The following is a 22,153-nucleotide window of genomic DNA, read 5'->3' as shown; positions in this document are numbered from 1 at the left end:
TTGGTATTCATTTGAGTTGAGCCAAATTATATACGAATATGAATATTTGAACTCGAGCCGAACAAACTTATATACCCTCTGTCCGAGCAGGTTATTTGTGTTTACTATTTGCATTTATTTTGAGACCCCTAGAAAATATATTTTCATAATATTTCTTATATTTATTTATTCCAATAAAAATAAAAATTCAAAATATCAAATTTTATTTAGCAAAAAATAATTTAATTTTTTTTTTTAATAACACAGGCAGGCAGTGAATCAAATTCACGCGATTCCATACCACATTTCAATTTCTGACAATGACTGAGTAGCAAATACTTGAAAGTCTAGAAAAATCTGATTCAATTCAATCGAATCTGCCATTAAATCAACTGGAGTCTACGGTACATATCTTCCAAGTAAAAATACCAGGTTTCTGAATTGGGTGGTGAAGAGATGGAAGCGAAAATTGGGGAATTCTTCGACAAAGTCTCGTCGTTCTTCAGCGGCGGCGATCAAATCCCTTGGTGCGACTCCGACATCGTCGTCGTAAGTACTCTTCCCTTTATGCTATTCGTTTTTTTCTGCCTTACTTTACTTTCAACATCGATTAATCCACCTGGGCTAATTTAATATTTAAGTTAATTTCCGTAAAACGGAATTAATTTCGCACAATATTAGGCATATTGCTCTGATTTCCTCAATTAACAATAGGTGTTATGTTTTTCGTGGGCTGATTAGTAAAATACTGCGTATTAAGTATATAACAGTGCGATAACCTAGATTAAATTTCAAGGTATAGTGTATAGATTGATGGATGCCTTAACAGTTTAGGCTTGGAAGTCGAAGAATTGACCTTTATAGTAATTACTGTAAAATAGCAAAAAAGGAATATGTCTGCTCTTGTAATAATGCAATTTTGGCGTATAGCGGGTGGACGAGTAGTTATTTGACAACGTGGTCTGACTTATCTCTCTGCAAAGGTAGAGTGCATATGTAACGATCCATTTGCTGTATCTAGATGTGTTTACCACCACAGATGTACCAATTATTGCGAATGCGGAGGAGTAGCAAAATGACACAGGAACGAATACATGGCTGACACACAAAATGTTAATTCAAAATAAGCATATCGAAAACATTCACTTGCCTTCTCCTGGTCATTTCTTCCTGTCTTTGCTACTACAGTATTGCTGTTTTGGAAGAATATAGTTGGTTTGATAGTTTGAGTTGTAAATGGAAACTGTTGGCTAAAATCTGCATGTTTTGATGCCCTTTCATTTGGTGTATTACATGGTATTGTAAGGTCAATTGTCAGGAATTTTAAGTGGTTTTACAGTAAAGGAAGTAGTAGCTGTTGACTATGATACTCCTACTATTTGGTGTTGGCGTTCCTACCCATATCAGTTGTCGGACACTTGGACACAATTCTTTTTCCGGCTTATATTCTTGACTGAAACATGGGCACTTTCACCTACTACTGGGAGAACCACATACAAGATGAATGCAAAAAGAAGAAGGAGAAATGGGAAAAAAATACGATGAGAAGAAGAGGCCCGATTTATAAAGTCTTCTGAAATAAGAAAAATACTGTTAAATTTGTGTTTTTTGGTTAATTTTAGCTGCCAATGTACTAGTCATACAGACAAAAAATAGAGTTACCCAATTTTCCGAAATTTGGAGTCCACTCCGTAACCGAGTCCGAGTAACTGATGTTTTGGATGCTAAAACTGGTTTTGCCTCTTTAATTGACATCTAAGCAAAATGTCCATGTGATTCTAGTGAACTTATCATTTTGCGGAAGTATTTCTTGCCTGAATACTCCTGACTTTGCCAGCTTGATTCATAGCTGAATTATGAAGTCATTCATTCATTCATTCATGCTCCTGACTGTCATCTAAGCATATGAAGTCATTCATTCATGCTCCTGACTTTGCAGCTTGATTCATAACTGAATTATTGAGCGTTTGACAATCAGTCAATAATGCAAGGAAAGAGTGGCATTGTGTTTTCTGTTGCAAAATTACTATAGTATTAGTTATCACTTCTAGTATTAATTTAGTGCTACTTTTTGGGCTTCATCCTCATCTGAATAGGGTATCCTTCTGTATGGCATCTACATTTCGCATTTTATGTCAGAAATCATTGATATTTATACAATTGTTTTTACAGGGTTGTGAAAGGGAGGTTGCAGAGGCTGAGAAAGGTTCTTCTGATGAACTTAAAAATGAATGCAAAATGAGATTGTCATGGGCTCTTGTTCACTCGAAACGTCCAGAAGATGTACAGCGGGGAATTGCGATGCTTGAAGGTGATAAGTCAACCTGGAACTTCTTGATTTGTCTGTTCCTAATGCTTTTTGTCTGAGGGTGTGTGGTAAATCCTTGTAACTCGGTCTATATGTGCAGCTTCTTTGAGTGGAACTGGCAGCAGCCCACAGCAAATGAGGGAAAAGTTGTACCTTCTAGCTGTTGGGTACTTCCGAAGTGGAGATTATCCTAGGAGCAGGCAACTGGCAGAGCGCTGTTTGGAGGTGCGTTCCCAATTTCCCATTTTTATTTGTGATGGTTAAAACACTACAAGAAAATCTAGTTTTTCCAACGCCATATTTCGTTGCTGAAATTTAGCAATCCGTTGGTAAATGCATTTGCCAACAGATTTGTCACCAAAACAAGATGGATGGAAAAACCTTTGTCGCTAATTAATTCCCTACGAATATTTTCATTTGTTGGTAAAATACCAACAGATTACACACTATTTGCCAACAAAATTTCTACTTAGTTTGACCAAATAAGGTGATGAAAGAGCCACTATTTACTAACGAGTTATGTGTTGGCAATTTGCCAACAAAATTGTTTTTGCTAAATTACCAATGAATATTTTGTTAGTGAATCATTAATAAATTTTTATAAGATTTTTGTTATTCCGTGACTAATTTGTTGGCAGAATCATCAATTTTGGTAAGCATTTTGATGGTGATTTTGTCTAAAATCAATTAGTATACCGTGGAAATTGTTACAAATTTTGTTTCTAATAATTAATATACCTTTTATATTTTTTTAATACAAATTTGTCATTAATTATTTTTATTTAAACTAAAGGCATATTGAGATATAGAAAAATATAAATAATAAGCAGCAGTGCACATTAAAAAAATAACCATCCTACATCATCTGAATGTCTTGCCTACCAATGATAAACTAAAAAATTAAAAATTAAAAAAAGAAAAGAAAACCTGCATCCTAGGAATCTCTAGCCATTACTAATAAACAAACTGCACTGCATAATAAAAGATGCCGATTATCTCAGCTATGACTATCTCCATCAGCCATTGGCAAATCTGGACGTCGTCCTGATCGTTCCTCCATAAATACTAGGCGATTCTCCACTGCTTTTAAGTGAACCTGATGTTGCTCATTCATAGTTTTCACCAATTCCTTCATTTTTTTTAACTCAGCTTGCATCTTCTCATACTCTTCAGAATTAGTATGATGAGCAGGTGTATTGTTCTGGATTTTATCTGACCCATAAAAGATAGAGTGTGAAGATCCAATTCCATAAACTGTATTTTTCTTGTTCTTCCCTCCAACTGCCTCAAGATATATCATATTCTCATCAATAGGCTCTGCAACAGATGACCCTTCAACATCCTCAGAATATTTCTTGTAAAGAGTATCAAAAGTTTCCTGTCATAATATACATACAAATTACTAAAATAAAAAAAGAAGCTTAAACACTAGAAGTAAACATAAAATGATTCATGATCCAGAATCTGGTTGTGGCATATTGTATAAAATGCACGCTGCCTAATATTAGATTCCTTAGTCTTCAATGTCCAACTAAACCCCAAAGATCCAGTAGAGTATAACAAAGTTATAAAATATTAGTAAACTATATATTTTCATTGAAATTTTAGGTACTTACATTTATCTTTCAACTTTTTGGGTCATTAAAAGTCTTGTTGTCGTTACCCTGAGAGTGAGTATGCTTAAAGACCTCAGCTGCTGATGGCTTTCTCTTTAGCTTCTCATCCTGTAATTTAAATTTAAGATCAATCAATTATTAATGTGCAAAAACCCACAATAAAAATAATTTAATATATCATCTATACTAAAATTAAATTATAATATAATACAAAGAAGAGTAATAAGCATGAGCATGCAAAATTATAACAGAGTAATTGTTCTATTCCGCAACTTTATGTCTTAGTGAGATATTTCCAACTAGCAAGTTAATTGTTAATATAATATTGGAAGAGCACACTAAAAAAGTATATAGAAATAGATTGCAAAATAGAATTATATTGTGAAATTTTAAATCAAATTGCAAATTATAGAGCAATAGTATTAGTACTCAACACAGAGTATAATTTATAATAACTGAAGTATGCAATAGTATTGCGTAAAAAAATGATATCACTGCTAGTATTAGCACTAGCACTGCATAATGACATACTAGCTATGTAAACAGGTAATGCATATGCATAATAATTTATTTGCATAACTTAAGAAATACAAGAAAAGTTAACTTTTCGACTAAAATACATGGAACATTACTTACCAGACGGATTGCGTGTTGTCTATGAGAAAGTGAACCTCCAGTGTAAGTAGAATGCTGTCCATCGACTTCACTAGAACGATTTTTTTTTCCTGAATTTCTGATTTAGCCTGAAATTCAGGGGTGTTCCAATATTCGACCCAACGAATCCAAACACTGTCACCAATTTTGTTGTGTCGATCACTATTTTCTTCCCAGGCCTTACGTGCACAACAGCAAAGTTCTGAGTAACGCTTTCTTGCACTTTTTAGCCAGGCAGCATGGACAACTTTGTCTGATAAGTCTGAACTCCATACAAAGTGCTTCTGTAATAATTAATTTAGAAATTAGTATCATAAATAATTAAATAATTGACATTGTGCGAGAAATTATTACCTTAAATTCCTCATAATAAAATTTCTTAGTTTCCTCATCAACTGATTTCCAATTGAAGCCTGAAGGTTCAAGTCTCTCGTACATTATTTGAGTGATGACACGTGAGCACTTATTTGAAGGCTCCAGACTAAAATATGCATAAAAGTTATATCAGCAATTTGGATATCATAGTTAATTTAGACCAGTGCCAAAAAAAATATCATAACTTACACTCCGTCTATGAAGTCTAGTTTCATGCGCCCGTCACACACATCACCATTTGGTACCAGTTGAAGGCGCATTCAATGTCAAATCTGGTGTCTCCGGCTCGGATGGAACTGGTGTATGTGCCCTATTGTTACTAGCAGATGATTGAATTTTTCTCATGATTATCTGCACATAGAGACACAAGGCAACTGTTATGCAACCAGGCTTTTCCGTAAACAAGCCATCTACAATTTAAACATATCAAAATAAAGAAAAAGTACCAGGATGAGGCAATGTCTTTTCTGACTTCTAAGAGAGACAAAAGGAGTGTTGTCGTGATGGGGTGTAGTTAAACTCCACTATATAAGCCCCACTACTCTTTAGTCTTTACCCGCCCTTCTTTTTAGCCAGAAAATTATTGGCCCGCTCTTTTTATATTAGAGTCATTTACCCGCCAATATTTTTAGTCCTAAATATTTTTTATATGTTTATTTGCTAATCATAAAAATAATTGTTTCAATATTCATTTGGCACATTCCACACATAATTAGCTGTTGAAATAATAGAATACGGTTTGATCATAATATATATAATAACATAATTAAATATATAAAATATAAAATTATTAGATATAAATACAAAATTGGAAAATAAAATATTTTCTTTTGTTAAAGTTTAATATTTTGAGTTTGTGTTATATTATCGGAATTTTATTTTATTATATTAATATTTTTAGAGGGAAGAGTAATATGTTTATTATATCAATTTTAGAGGGAAGGGTAATATTTTTATTAATCGTTATATCTCTTAGCCAAAAAAATTGATGATATATTTAAGCAATTAACTTTTAGTTTCAATATTAACATAAATTAAGAAAATAAAATATAATAAAATTGATTTGTGCTTGAAACGTGGCATGAAGACAAATTGCCAATTACTATGATCCATGGCTCATTCATAGAGTATCACATTTAATTTTTAAATTTTGAATCCGCCGTAAATTTATAACTAATGATCAATAAATTAAACTATAATATCTTAAACTCTTAAATTTTTATTTTTTAAAATAAATATAAATTAGTTTCATTATTTATGTAGTTAATTACTTTTAAAATTTAGTTACATGTATATGTTTATATAAAAAATAGCTTTTATATAATATTTAAATAATTTTTATATTTAAAATATTTATCTAAATATTTCGGGTGAAGGCCCAAAATAACTGTTTTTTAATAGCTGTTGCCCAAATTAACCAGGGGCGCTACAGGGGCCCAAATTAACCAGACAAACACGCATTCAGCAGATGCGTGTATCCCATTCTCCGTATACGCATCCATAAGATGCGTGATATACCCTACCCAAATTAAGATATTCGCATATGGGTAATGCGAGGGTCGACATACGCATATGTCTAATGCGTTTTCAGTTAAAGTTATAAATCAAATTTGACCAAGGAAACGCATCCATCAAATGCGAATGTGTGAATTCGCATTTAAATAATGCGTGTATCTGTCTGGCATGCGCATCCAGGAGATGCGGTTTTGTGATTACGCATTTAAAAAATGCGTGTAAAGACATTACTTTACCCTTTTCTTCGTCTGTCTACTACTGCTTATTCACAAAGATGTGTCAACACACATGCTCTGGTACAATCTTTTACTCTCCTTTGTTTGCTTCATTATAAATTAGATATAAGCATGTAATTTCTTCATATTTTTCTTCCCTTTTCGGCCACGAGTATTTTGAACCCTAATTTCAATAATGGCTTCTGGTTCTAATTCAAATTATGTGATGTGTTGGTTGTATTATGATGGTAACATTATCAGTAATAGTGTTATTGGTTCTACGTACAATAAAGATCCTATTCGATTTGTGAAGTTGCTCTTCAATTTGAAGTTTGGAGGATTATTGGATCTTTTGTATGCAAAATTGTTTATTGATCCGAGTATGTACAAGTTGAAAGTGCTGCGTAGAGTTTTAAATACTACGACAAACAAGTTTGTTGTTGCTCCAATTGTTGATGATGACGACGTTGAGTATATGTTCGAATCTTTAGATGGTTCGGGTAGTAAGGTTCATGTGGAGCTTTATGTGGAAAAGATTCCAATTGATACGGTCCAAAATTCGAATGATATGATTCAATGTTCGAAAATGGGTGAAAGTTCTAAAAATACTTCAACTTCACACAACTCACAAAGTGTGCAAGGTGAGAATACTTCAAGCGGTAGTTCAAGTAGGTCACTATATATGTCTCGTGTAGATAGTGAAGGGAACTCAAGAGGAAGTAGTGAGTTTAGAGATGATGATATACCTTATTATAGATCATTTGATGGCTCGTCAATGGTAATTTCATATAAGGAGCCAATTATGCAAAAGGTTGGTGATCTGCATAATCCAGCAGAGTTGACAAGGGGAATGGTATTTAAAACAAAAGAGGAGTTGTTGGAGGTGGTAAAGCGTGTTCATATAGCCAATCATCAAGAGTTCAAAGTGGTAAGGTCTGATCCATTGACTTGGGATTTGGAATGCAAATTGGCAACAACAGGTTGTCCGTGGAAGTTGAGGGCTAGAAAGAGGGCAACACATAGTTGTTTTGAAATTATGTCCACTAAGGGACCGCACACTTGTCTCAATCAGTCTATATCACAAGATCATCACAATTTGAATTCTACAAATATTGCACAAATCATTACTGGCCTTATAGCTGCAGATCCTTCAGTTTCAGATAAGGTGTTGGTGTCTACCATTGTGAAGGAATTTGGTTATACACCATCAAAGAAGAAGGTTAGGGATGCAAGAAGGATTGCTACTAATACAGTTTATGGGTCTTGGGAGCAGTCGTATCAGAAACTTCCTTTGTTTTTAAATGCCCTACAGATTTCCAATCCTGGCACACATATTGATTGGTACTTCAAGGAGCATGACATGAGACAGCCTATATCTGAGGTAGCATGACATGACATGGATCCTAACTCGTTGTACTTTTTATCAGTCTTTATAAATATTTCTAAAACTCAAGAAGGAACGGTGAACCCTAACCTTTTAATTAATTCAAATTGTGTGAAATATGTTATAGGTGGTGAGATTCAAGCGAGTCTTTTGGACATTCCAGCCTTGCATAGATGCATTTGCACACTGCATACCGGTACTTCAGATTGACGGTACACATCTATATGGAAAGTATGGTGGGGTCTTGCTTACAGCTACAGCGATTGATGGCTTCTACCACCTTCTTCCGGTTGCTTTTGCCATTGTCGAGGGGGAAAATGTAGGAAGCTGGACTTGGTTCATGGAGAGATTGAGAAGGGTAGTAGTCGCAGAGCGAACAAGAGTGTGTGTCATTTCTGATAGACACGCGGGAATCATTTCTGCTATGAATAACCCTGCAGTTGGTTGGTGTGAGCCACTTGGGCATCATAGATTTTGTGTGAGACACCTAGCAGCTAACTTTGCCAAGAAGTTCAAGAAGATCAATTTGAAGGATAGGGTGGTTGCAATGTGTAGCCAATTAACTGTGGCCAAGTCAAATTTGCATTGGAATGCATTATTGGCAGTTGAGCCTAGAGCTGATGAGTGGTTTAGTGAAATCAACCCAATACAGTCTACTTTGGCATATGATGGAGGCAAGAGATATGGCATCATGACCACGAACATGGCTGAAAGTTGGAACAATGCCATTAAAGCTTCGAGAAAACTCCCGATCACTGCATTGGTTACTTCCTTATTTTATAAGGTGGTCAGCTACTTTGACCAACGCAGGGTGGAGATTGAGAAACAGAGCATTAATGGCAATGAGTTCACCAAACATGCAAACCAGATTCTTGCCAAATGGATAAAGCGTGCAAGTGGACATCATGTGAGATTGTTTGATAGGAATACTTTGGTATTTGAGATTACTACAATGAAACGTGGTCAAAAAGGTGGGAACAAACAGATTGTCCAATTACATGATCACATTTGCACTTGTAACAAGTGGCAAACATATCATATTCCATGTTCCCATGTACTTGCATGTTGTGCTAATGTTGGATTGCAATACACAAGCTTCATAGATGACTGTTACAAGCTAGAGAATGCAAGAAAAGTTTATGCAGGGCACTTTCAACCAATCTTGAATCAGAGTGACTGGCCTTCGTTGATAGGTTTTCCATTGGTGTTGCATGATGATGAGAACGTTACAAAAAAAGCGGGGCGGAGGAAGTCAACAAGGTACAAAAATGAAATGGATTATCAAGCATTGGGAAAAGGCAAAGGAACTTCTTGTAGCGGAGCTTCATCAAGTATTCCATAGATTATTCTGTTTTTATTTGTACTAGAATATAAGGATTTAAAGTCTTAGTTTGTATTTCAAGTATTGATGTTTTTATGGTAGTCACTGCTGTTGGAATTTAAATTTGTGGCAGATTTATAGACAGTAATCTATAAATCTATGAATGGTTAGAACATGATGATGGTCTGCAGAACTTGGTTGATGAGCCCTGCAATTGGTATTTTTAATAGGCAAAATTATAATTTTTATACAGAGTTGTTAAGAGGATTGCAGATGTTTGGTCTGTAATATTCTGCATTTTTTTTTGGGTTTATGATATTAAATATGATAATTTGATGAAGATTGAAACTTCATTCTGGTTTCTTGCTGTGTAGATGTTGTTGACTGGATCTTGCCTTTTTTTCATATTTTAATGATTAGTTTATGCAGATTTTTTAAAATTGACCTGGTACTTTAGTTGCAAATTTGCAGAGGGTATAATACTTGAGTAATAATTTACTTAAACTTTTACTGTTTTATGTTATTCAGCTGTAACAGAGATATTCTTGTTGTTGGCCTATAACTTTTAAAGAGTCAGTATACACTAGTATAGTAGTGTATGCATCCACAATCTCAAGAACACAGAATGGGTACAAAACTACAGAATTAATTTCAGCAAACAACAAGAAAATCGACAGGAGGAAAGGCACCAAGGAAGCAACTAGTAAGGTCATTTTCATATTAGATAATTTTCATCACTACAGAGCATTATCAAGTACAATTATATACTACAATTAGATACTAGAAGTGCCAGTTTACACTACTAGATTTCTTTTCCAAAAACTACAAAAGCGTGGCATCACTAGAACTAATTAGCCATTTTCTATTTTTCAACAACTTCAGTCCCTTGCTCTATTATAATTTCTTCAACTGGCCTATCAAGCTTCACATCAACATCTTCATATTTGGTAATTGCTGCTATTTTAATAATTCTCCCTGCACACATATAGCAAAAAATATTACAAATGATGTACCACATTCCAATCAATCTTAAGGATGAAAGCTGCAAAATAAAGCTGGACAAAATATATAAAGAAAGTGAAAATAAAACTCACCAAAAGGTAATCCTAATACTTGTAATTGTTGCTACCTTAGTACTTATACCTTTAAAAAAAAGAAGAAATATCATGATGATTATTAAACTCTGTAAATAAAAAAAATGAAAACTTTATACAAAACTATATCGCACCTGAGTCGCTTGCAATCAGGAACCTTTTTACCACGGGTTCCACAATTCATATGCCGGCTTCTACGCTCTCGCAACTGCATATTGTGATGACTTGCAGCTGGCTGTTGTTGCACCAAAGATGGGTGATGCTGCGTTGTAGGTGGCTGGACTGAAGGTGGTGGTGGCTGCTGCACTACAAATGGTGGTTGCTGCACTACAGAAGGTGGCGGTTGAACTGAATGTCGCTGCACTGAGGTATGTACTTGGTAGTTGGAACCCGCAGTAAAGGTGGGGGTTGGTGTCACCATACTAAGGGCTGCAGGAGGTGATACCTGCTTCTGCTGCACTAATTGCGGTCGAGGAGGGGACTGAGACATTAAGTTAAATGTGGGGTGGGATATCGGGGAATGATCATTAGGTGCAGGATCATGTGGAATTGATCGATCAGGCGAATGGTATAAAACGGCATCATTGGACATCCGTAAAAAGTCTCCAGAAGGTAATAAATTCCAGTTCGGTAACCCAAAAGGTGGTGTAGGATTAACTTCTGTTAGAACCTCAGGATGCTCTAGATGTACACCTCCTGGCACAGTTTCACCTCCCTGCAAATTTTCAACATCCTTGTCAATAATATCAGCTCCCACATTATCCCCACGAGGTATATCATCAATCTGAATCCCTTGTTGTTTCGGTGCATTAACTCCGCCACGTCCGCCTTTGTGGCCAGCTTTTTTTGGCTTTGGTCTCTTTAAAATTTCTTTTTCTCGTCGATCTTTTACAGGATAATCCTGAAAAACACCATAGTTGAATGCATTTTTAACAAGTTGTCTTGCATGTGCACACAAATGAGCAATATCTTCAATGCTTCCATCTATCTCGCCCCTTGCTATAGAAGAAATGTGATCAAACATATCAAGCTGTAAAAAAAACATAAGCATACAAAAATAAAGTAAGTTGACCAAATAAAATCATACTACATCTTAAGGAAATGACGATCGAGTAATAAGAAATATCCATCAAACTACTAATCACACTACTTAATTAAGACTAGTTAAGAAAAGAAAGTAGAATTACCGTATAAAAGTGTGAGCCAGCAATACGAGTATGAAACCGGCGGGTAATGTTTGTATACCACTCATAATATCCATCAACAACCCCGACACCAGAATGAGCAATAACACCAATCAAATGCTCTTGTCGATGATTCCAATGTGTAATATGCTGCTCATGCATAGAAATCCAGTTCGTGGACTGTTTCCCCTGTAAATTTATTTCATGAAGTGCCTTCGAATATTCTTCATTAACTGGTATTTCCTGGACCTTTCCAAACTGTCTCATACATCTGTCCGGTAAATGTGGCTCAACGATGTGAAAACAAATCAAAGGACCTTTATAACACCAAATTTCAGAACCTTCTGTGCAATGCTCGGACAGATTTGCAAGAACATCCTCCGTATATGGCTGCCATTCAAAGTGAGAGGGTGAGAGGGCATCGAAAGACAACCGAAGAGTGGAGAGGACATGTGAACTTGTATCGGTGAATTTTAAATGCAAACACCATCTCATTCCATAAGGACCTGCTCGACCACTCCATAAAGGATTATCCAGAGTTTCTGAAACTGGACCACGAGGAACGGGTGCTAAGAACGGCAACCTGGTCCAAGCCCACAGTTGTAATAGAAGAACGCAACCTGCCATCTCCTCAACTCCAGACCTGCAGGACTTGCACAACTCCCTAAACAAATATGCGAGTACTGCAGCCCCCCAACCTAAATTCCTGCAACGCCCAAAGTCTTGTATCAACGGGATGTACATGCAGTGCACAAGACCTCCAGATTTATCAGTAAATAGAATCCCTGCAATCAATTGTAGAATATAGGACTGAGTATAACGTTGGATATCTTGATCAGATGGAGCAGCAGGTAGTTCTTTGACAGTTGAAGTCAACCAGCTCAATAGTAACCGTCCACCCTTTAACTCTTTATCTTCTTTAGGTTTTTTTCCAAAAATCTTCTCAACTAGATTTGACCAGCCGCCCTCAAATCCACCAGTAGTGCCAGTAATTACGTCACCATCTATGCGTAAACCAAGTAGAACAGCAACATCCTGCAAAGTAATGGTGGACTCTCCAAATGGTAAGTGAAATGTGTGTGTTTCAGGTCTCCAACGTTCCACCAGTGCAGTAATTAAGCTCCAGTCAATATTTACACAGGAAAGCCTAGAAACCCCATCAAATCTTAAGTCCTCTAGAATAGGAATCATGCTCTCATGTAAAGGAGGAAATCTAGCTTGTGTAGGATTACGCCGTCTAGATCTGTGAGCATCACCACCACAAACATCCCAAACAGTAGATGATCTATGGCTTGATTGTAAGTGCAGCACAGAAGGAATCTTAGGCCCAGGATGCATGGTTAATTCATCGTTAGGATCCATAATCTGCAGTGACAACCAATACAAACATGATATTAGATATAAAAGCTGTAAAACTAACTAAACAACCTTAAATTAGTTAAAATAATTACAACTGAAGCAACTTCATAGTTGTATTCCAAGTAGGTTCAGAGGTAGTTATAGAGTTAAGCTGCATTTCTTAAGTTCTAAAATTGTATTTCACAACGATATAAACACTATATAATTGCTACAACAACACATATAAACTAATAAAAATGAAATATGACCAGAATACACAACTCTGATAAATTGGCATCAAAATCCTATGCACTTATTATGCATATTTAACTAAATAACAAATAATACTGAAAATCAACATACATATAAACATGAATTGATCCAATTGAGTTGGAAACATGAATTTCTAGTGATAATTGCCATAACGAGACCTAAGTCTTACTCAACAAAACAATATCATCACTAAAATCAACACAAGCATCTGCATCAACACTAAAATCACTAAAATCTGCATCAACAAATGATTCAAAGACGGAATCAATATAACAAATATCAATTCAAATTCACCAACAAAACCTATAAATGTCACTATATTACAATATATTCAAGCCAATTCAATATGAAAAGCCCCAAAAGGGATATTAAAACTTACATATAGTCGAAGTTGATCTCCTAAATTGATATAGTCTTCATTGACAGTAAAAAATCTTCGAAAAGCACTGGCAACGGAGAGGATATAAGAAGGCACTTTGTTCTGGGCGTGAATTGTGTGTATATGTTGGGTTTATGTGTATATGTTGAGTTAGTATGATGGCAAAATAGAAGGGAAGCAGGAGCAGCAGCTGGGTTTTATTTTACATCGTACTCGCATTTCTTGGATGCGAGTTCTTGTGGGTAAATTGGGCCCCTACAGCGCCTTTGGTTATTTCGGGCATTAGATATATAAAATTAGGATATATAGGGCAATTTCTCAAATATTTCATATATATTTTAACATAATGAAAACAAATATATACTAGAATTATTATTCAAATAATTTCACAATTTGGATTTCACTTTCGCTATAAAATTGTAAATAATAAATTAAATTAATTATGTCATGTCAACTCGATTTTATTTTTGAATTTTGATATTTATGAAATAAATTAGAATTTTGATAAACTAAAAATGGATTTAATAACAATATTTGACAACGGATACAAAACATGGAACTAAGTTTATCATTTTAAAAAAATATCAAGGACATAAAAAATTTATTTATCAGAATCATCTTCATAATCTGTCTCTGAAGATCCATCTTCTTCATCAGATTCATACTGAATTTCTTCTTCAGAGATTTCTTCATCATCATCCAATTCTACAACATTTCCTTCATCATTTAGATGTGTAGGTATGTTTTCGGTATTGACCATATTTAAATGTTCTGATGAGTCATCTTGAAATGCCTCATGCTGAGATTCGGGAATACGAGGCATCTCAACAAGCGGACGTGCCTTGACTTTACACACGACTAGCCAATCTCTTTTGTCCCTTTTAAGACTTGGGAAATTGCAAAAGTAGACTTGTACAGCTTGCATTGCCAAAATGAACGGCTCATATAAGTTCAATCTCTTTCTTTGATTCACCTCAACCATATTGTAGCGCTCGTGAATTTTCGTTCCAACATTAGGTGTAGGATCAAACCAGTCACACTTAAACAGTACCGTTCTTTTTATTGGAAGACGAGGATATTCTATGATCAATATTTCTTCAATAATTCCAAAATAGTCATTCGCCGATTCTGTGTAGTTCGATCCTTTGATACATACTCCACTGTTGAATGTCGACTTGTTGGCTCCATATTTCCGTGTATGGAGTTTATACCCATTTACGAAATAAACTGGTACAGATTTGGCTGAACGAAGTGGTCCGGAAGCAAGATCCCGTAAAACTTCATTTGGAACTACTGGTGTATTTTGAGCCTGAAACAAAACATTAAATTTCATTAGTTTTTAAGATCAAACATTATTTATCAAATTAAAAATTTCTAATTTAACTTACATAGTTTTTGAACCACATAGCGAAATCACTTTCTAAGCACTTATTAATGTCAGCACCACTCATATGCGGGTTGTGTTGTTGAAGCTGCTTTATAAAGATCCTACATAGAAACAATTGTATCTAAGTTAAAATAAAAATATTATTTATTAGTATGAAGATGTACTTGTGTATAGTTGACAAAACATCACTTACTCTGTATACGGTGCAACCTCCGAACAATTGAATAAGACATAGTTGTGAGCTGCCATGTACTCTCGATCATCAAGATGACGAGTTTTAAAACAACCATGTGCTCGTCCCGGATGCGAAAATATCGAAATGTTTCCTTCAAAACTCTCTCCATCCCCACTAGAATCATTTCGTGGAACTTTTCAATGTCTCGTCTATATATGTTGTTCAAAGTAATGCGAAAAAAAGTTGATGCTTCTTTAACCAGATAGGAATTGCATATGGATCCTTCAACTCGAGCTTTATTTTTTACATTATTCTTCAGGTGACACAAAAACCGTTCAAAAGGATACATCCAACGATACTGTACTGGGCTTGTGATCCGTGCCTCATATGGCAAATGCACTAAAAGATGTTCCATTGAGTTAAACAATGCTGGTGGATATATTCGTTCTAACTTGCAGAGTATAATAGGATTCTGTTCTTCTAACCTGCGCATATCACTAACCTTCAAAGTAGTCGAAGTAAGATCTCTGAAAAAAAGACTTAACTCTGCCACAGACTCCCATACATTACCAGGAAGTAATTCTCGAAAAGCGATGGTGAGAAGTCGTTGCATAAACACGTGACAATTGTGACTTTTCATTCCGAATAACTTATATTTTTTCATGTCAGTACAACGTCCCATGTTTGACACATATCCATCCGGAAATTTAAGATCTTTCAACCACTGACAAACTGCTTCTTTATCCTTTTTGTCTAAGCTATAACAAGCTTTAGGATATCTTTGTGTGGATTCATCAAATGCTAGCTCTGGTCTGCGACATATGAGGGCAATATCAGCTCTTGCTTTAGCATTATCTTTTGTTTTTCCTTTGATAGCCATAATAGTGTTGAAAATATTTTCAAACACATTTTTCTCAATATGCATAACATCAAGATTATGTCTAATTGACAATGTCTTCCAATATGGCAGATCCCAAAAGATACTTCGCTTTTTCCATCCACATTTATGTGTCTTGATAATTTTGGCATTGTGTTCTTCGCTACCCAATTCAGTAACTTTCATCAATCCAAATGACTCAATTTCTTTTAGAACATCTTCACCTGATCGTATAGGCGGAGCAAATTTGGAAATTGTCTTCCCTTTGGTGAACCAATTTCTATTCTTTCGAAATGGGTGAGTAGAAGGTAAAAACCTTCGATGATTATCAAACCATGTCGTCTTACCTCCATGTGAAAGATTATATGCATTATAATCGTGAGCACAATGTGGACAAGCTAAATGTCCGCAGTTTTCCATCCCGAGAGCATTGAATAAGCAGGAAAGTCACTAATAGTCCACATCAATGCAGCTTGCATTTGAAAATTCTGTTTAGAAGAAACATCCCATGTTTGAACTCCATCATTCCATAACATTTTTAACTCATCAATCAATGGTTGGAGATAAACATCTATCTTTTGTTTTGGATTTTTCGGTCCAGGAACGAGTATAGACAAAAACATATATGGTTCTTTTAAACACATCCATGGAGGTAAATTATATGGAGTCACTGTAATTGGCCAAGATGAATATTGCTTACCAGATTGACCAAAGGGTTGAAAACCATCAGTAGAAAGGCCAAGTCTAACATTTCTTATCTCTGATGAAAATGAGGGGTGTGCTTTGTCAAATTTCTTCGACTCTTCCGAATCCGAACAATGACGCATCATGTCATTTTCTTGATGATGCTCAGCATGCCATCTCATATGAGCAGCCGTCGCTGGTGATGCATATAACCTTTGTAGTCGTGGAGCTAAGGGAAAATATATCATCCTTTTAACTGCTCCCTGTTTTCGTTGTTTCATAGATCCATCAACCCTCGTTTTGTATCTTGACTGTGAGCAAAATTTACATGATATCATTTCAATATCTGCACCCCAATATATCATACACCCATTAACACAACAATCAATTTGAATAGAGGGAAGACCTAATCCTTCCATATGCTTCTTTGTGTTGTAAAAACTATCAAGAAATGTATTGTTCTCGGGTAATATCTTTGATAAAATGCGATGTCTGATCAAAACATGGCTCCGACCAGTGATGATCTGATTTAAGACTTAACATTCGAGCCATGGCAGACAGTTGGGATGTTTCGCAATCATCGTACAACTTTCGTTCCGAAAATTGCAACAAGTTGTACAATTTTTGTGCTTCTGGATTTGGCATTTCTTCAGAATGATTTGGATCGAAATTTGGACTAGCTACATCAATCACCATTGCAAACATTGAGTTGTTCCCTTGACCACCAGTTGAGATATTAGGCTGACTTGTCGATGATTGCTCCACTTTCCCTAAAAATATATGGCTCTCCATGTCGATTCCATTCATAATAATCTTTCACAAAACCCTTTCTTAACAGTAACTCTACTGTACTTACATCCCAGTGTCTACGATTTTTACAATTGAAGCATGGACACTTTATATTTGTCCCTCCCATAGACGATGGCTGAGATCTAACATGTTTCATGAACTCTTCTAATCCATCAACAAAAGCAGGATTTAGACATCCTTGATTATTTAATCTCCGATACATCCAAGATTTGTTATTATTCATTATAATTTCCTGCAATATTTATATATACGATAATGTCAAAAAATATTATAAAAATTAATATAAGATTGGAAAATCAACTAAAATAACACTATATAAAATTTATTGATCACCATGTATATTAAAAGAATTTTTAATTAATCTAAGCCGTTCTTGGCAGTTATAATGAATATGTCTAGAGACCATGTAAAGTGAAAAAAAGCAATTATTATGGCAAATAAAAAAGTAATATATCAATTATGACATCTTAAATATTATACTTAAATTATTTATAAACAATATAAATAATATGTAAGTTGATACCTTGCAAAATAGTTCTGTTCTGTTATCTAGACAGGGGCAGTGCCCATCTTCGTCCAAGGTTGCACGTATTCTAGTTTTTCTCCTCTAGTTTCCGTGTATTAAGAGTTCTACGTGATTCATAATTGTTTTATCCCAATATTAATATTAACATTTTATTATTTTGTTTCAAAATTTTAGTTTCATAATAATTTTGTCTTGTTAAAATTTATTTAATTCACCTATATTTTAATTTGACCCTATATATGATTAATATTTTTAATTAGATGAAGAAATGCCTACTAAATTTTATAAAAGGGTCTTACATTCTACTTTAGTACTAGGGTCCACTAATTCTAACGATATTTAGATAATCTTTTCAGGTAAAACCAAGCTAACTATTTCTGGCTTAAATTCATTGAATTTATATTTTATGCAAATACATACCCATGTTGTTAAATTTAATAACAAATGAATACAATATTTAAATAAACAATGGACGTTATAAAATTCCCTGAACGGTTTATATTAGTTACTAAGTGCATGTATAAAAATGACATAAAGATAAAAAAAATTATGCAAATATATCAATCAAAAGAGATAAGATATAAAGTGCGACTCACAGTTAAAAATGAATATTCAAAATTTACTTAACTACAATTCTGAAATAAAATCATGTTACGATAGATTATAAGCCAAACAACATAGCTAAATACATTTAAACTGGAGACTATAAATACATAATAAAAGGACAAAAGATTGGAAATGCACCTCTTTTTTTTGCTAAATTGGAAGGGCACCTCTTTGACCGTTCAGCTTCTATTTTTGAATATTTGTGTTGCCAGCCTCCTTGATGATGACTAATTCTCTTGCGATGACCGATTAATAATGAAATAAATCACCTTTTTCCTTCAGTGCTCTTTTCCTCTAAATCACCTTTTTCCTTCAGTGCTCTTTTCCTCTTCGGCTAGTGGTTTGTTTCTGCTCTGCTGCTTCTCTGTTACTCCATATAAAATTATGTCGTGTTTGACAAATACAAAAGAGCTCAAAAGTTTCTTGAAATGGTTCAAAAATATATAACACTGCAGTGGAGTGAACTATTCTTTTTATAGAGGCCAGTGTACGTACAAATGAGACGATAAGTACAGTTGAACTAAATTCCTATATAAATGATGAATATTTATTTGAATTAAACTGTATTGAATGTTCATGGAGATAAGATAAGTCGTCGCGTTAATACTTTGACTCATTCCGCACAGTTACAGGTTATGCAGTTGCTAACTAACTAATCATATTTTTAGGGGAAAAAATTACGACTTTCTACTCAATTTAGACTAAAATTATCATTCAAGATATAAATAAATTTATCAAATTATATTCTTTTTCTTATTTTTTTAACATTTGAGTAAAGTATATTGAGATTATATTTTTATTAGAAAATAATTATTCAAAACTCATAATATATATTCTTTCAAAAAAAAATCATCATATAAAGTAAAGGTTTTGTAATTTTTTTAGTGAATCATATTTCAGTTTAAACTTGAGCACTATGTTTATCTATATGCGTTCGAGGTTATCTTTAGTTATCACTTACTCATTTCGATCGGTACAACTTCCAACATTATCGGGGCGTCATTGTTAACCACGTTTCCACAACTTTTATATATTGTTTTTAACAAATCTCATTTTTATCTAAAAAATTTTTAATTTCTATTTTTCTATAAAAAATAGTTACAATAATCAAAGAATAAGATATTTTGTCATATTAGATTCCAAATTTTATATTTAAAAATTATATTATTTGAGCAACATAATTAATGGTGTTTGTCCATTTTATTTTATTTAAAGATCAATATACTAAGTTAAATAAAACAGATTAAAGTTATAACTAATAAAAATAACTTGTATACATTTTTGAAAAATATATTAAAAAATAAAAATTGAAAATATAAATTTAATATCATAGCACTTATATACATACACTGACGCCACAACATAATTTAGCAATGACCACTAGATGTCAAAGAAAGGAAAAAGGAAAGACGTAACGATAAGGGTTGCTAAAATTTGTCATGCAGTTACAAAATTTTGTCAAAATTTTGTCAGGCACTAGTAACTATTTCGTAGCTAATTTGTAGTTGGCTTGTTGGTGTTGTATTACAAATATTAGGTTGGTAAATAATTTGTAATTTTGTCTGGAATTTTGGCGGAAAATTGTTTTGGCTCAAATTACCAATAAAATTTTTTCCTTGGTAAAAATATCTTGGTAAATTGTTGACAATTTTAGTGGGAGTTTTTCCCTCCAAAATTACCAATCAAAAATTTTCGTTGGTGACAAAATATTGTTAAGTTGTTGGAAAATTATTGGCAAGAGTATTGACTTTTTATGGGTATAAAAATGGTTGCAAAATCGTCATTCATTAATAACGGAATCAGTTTTGTTGGTAAATTCTGTTGGCAAAATTGATTATTCTTGTAGTGAAACATGCAATTGTTAAGAGGCTATTCACGTTTTTTTGCTATTAAGTTATTATGCAAGTAGTTGCATGTGCATGGATGACACAACAACAATTGCTACTAATGTGCTGATAAACATTCTGATCGCTGTCTTGAAGTTGTCGCTGTACATTTTCTGTTCAGTACTTTGAACTGAACAAAGAGCAAGTGTTCTTTCTTAACTGATTATATGTTAAAGTTTTCTCTTTGAACCTCTGATTGTAGATTCAACCTGATTGGAGGCAGGCCTTGAATCTGAAAAAAGCAGTTGAAGATCGCATCACAAAAGGTAGAAAGCATCATTAATTTCCTATTCTTCTTAATTTGTTTTCAGGTTAAAGAAATCCAAAACACTTAAACACTTGAATTTGTCTATGCTTTCTTATTCATTCGTTTCACAGATGGAGCAATAGGCATAGGCATTGCTGCCACTGCTGCAGCCCTTGTGGCTGGTGGACTTGCTGCAGCACTATCTCGTCGAAGATGATCAGCTTGTTATGCACGTATGCAACATAAGCGTATTTGTCCTCTATTATCAAACAATTTAGATTGTTAATCTGGTAACTGTCATGTGAAGCAAACAATTTCGTCTTGAAATGGATTATCTCTTGTTCGATCTCAGGTATCATGAAACCAAGGTTAATGTGTAGAGAGCTTTTGGTGTTCATAATTAAACTAAGTGCAACTTTTGTGCATCTCTCTCTTTTTTTGTTAGTTAATTACTGTATATCACTTCTCTTGACTTGGTTTGGATGCATGAGTATTGCTTCACCTACATTTGAGCTTGTTATATTCAGTAATTTAGGTCTGTTTGTTTGGTGGAAGCAGAAGCTGCTTCTATCTTCTGTTTTTCTTGACGTGTTTGTCTAAATAAGTAGAAGCAATTTTAAGTTGTTGAAAATGCTAGCTTTTCTCTCACAACTTCTGCTTCTTTTCCAAACACTTTATTAACTTATTTACTTCTCACTTCTACCCTACCCACATCTTTAGTTTAAGTAAGAAATCACTTCTTTTAAGCTTAACCCAAACGGCCCTTAGTTTGACGACATCTTTTTTGGGTTAACTAGTCCTAAATGGCTAAGAGCAAGTCCAATAATGTCCTAAATTGATGTCTTAAACTTAAATTTAAGACATTTGAATGAATTGTGTACTCCAACCATGTCCTAGTGGTGCCTTAAATCATTAGGACATCCAACAAGTGCGTCATTTTTAAGGCATTACTAGGCATGTCCTAAACCAATTTTCTCAATTAAATATTAGCTTCCCTCCATTCCAATACATCTCAATCCTCTTACTTTTTCACTTCCCTCTATTACTAATTCAAACAAATTATTAGTTTAATAATAAGGCACAATTATAATACATGTTGTTGGAGATACATGAAAATGATGTCTTAAATCATTAGGACACTATATTTTATTATATTTATAAGACACTTACTAGGATATTGTTGGACTTGCTCTAAAAGCCTAGTTGCCGGGTTAAGCCCGGGTTTAAAGTTATTTTCGACTTTAAGCTGAAAAATGTCTGTCTGTATAATAAGTCAGAAATCGGGTTAAAGTTAAAAATAAGCCACAAACTTAGTTTAGT

General features: G+C 34.2%; 3 protein-coding genes across 3 annotated transcripts; 2 read left to right on the top strand and 1 right to left on the bottom strand.

Annotated features, from left to right (window-relative positions):
- Window positions 1-260: 260 nt before the first annotated feature.
- On the top strand, window positions 261-21,338 carry LOC108204932 (mitochondrial fission 1 protein A). The gene is made up of 5 exons (XM_017374628.2): window positions 261-528; window positions 2,152-2,290; window positions 2,388-2,512; window positions 20,789-20,852; window positions 20,965-21,338. The coding sequence occupies exons 1-5, from the start codon at window positions 436-438 to the stop codon at window positions 21,048-21,050; spliced, it is 507 nt and encodes a 168-aa protein (XP_017230117.1). The 5' UTR covers window positions 261-435; the 3' UTR covers window positions 21,051-21,338.
- LOC135147120 (uncharacterized) lies at window positions 2,519-9,617 on the top strand. The gene is made up of 2 exons (XM_064079822.1): window positions 2,519-8,043; window positions 8,174-9,617. The coding sequence occupies exons 1-2, from the start codon at window positions 6,859-6,861 to the stop codon at window positions 9,386-9,388; spliced, it is 2,400 nt and encodes a 799-aa protein (XP_063935892.1). The 5' UTR covers window positions 2,519-6,858; the 3' UTR covers window positions 9,389-9,617.
- On the bottom strand, window positions 9,930-13,785 carry LOC135151196 (serine/threonine-protein phosphatase 7 long form homolog). The gene is made up of 5 exons (XM_064088911.1): window positions 13,636-13,785; window positions 11,649-13,010; window positions 10,596-11,491; window positions 10,462-10,510; window positions 9,930-10,342 (listed from the first exon to the last, which is right to left on the bottom strand). Exons 2-4 carry the CDS (start codon window positions 13,005-13,007, stop codon window positions 10,498-10,500), a joined length of 2,268 nt encoding a protein of 755 aa, XP_063944981.1. The 5' UTR covers window positions 13,008-13,010; window positions 13,636-13,785; the 3' UTR covers window positions 9,930-10,342; window positions 10,462-10,497.
- Window positions 21,339-22,153: the final 815 nt, after the last annotated feature.

Source organism: Daucus carota, chromosome 1 (assembly GCF_001625215.2).
Source record: "Daucus carota subsp. sativus chromosome 1, DH1 v3.0, whole genome shotgun sequence".
Classification (NCBI taxonomy): Eukaryota; Viridiplantae; Streptophyta; class Magnoliopsida; order Apiales; family Apiaceae; genus Daucus; species Daucus carota.
This window is presented reverse-complemented; position numbering and strand designations above follow the sequence as displayed.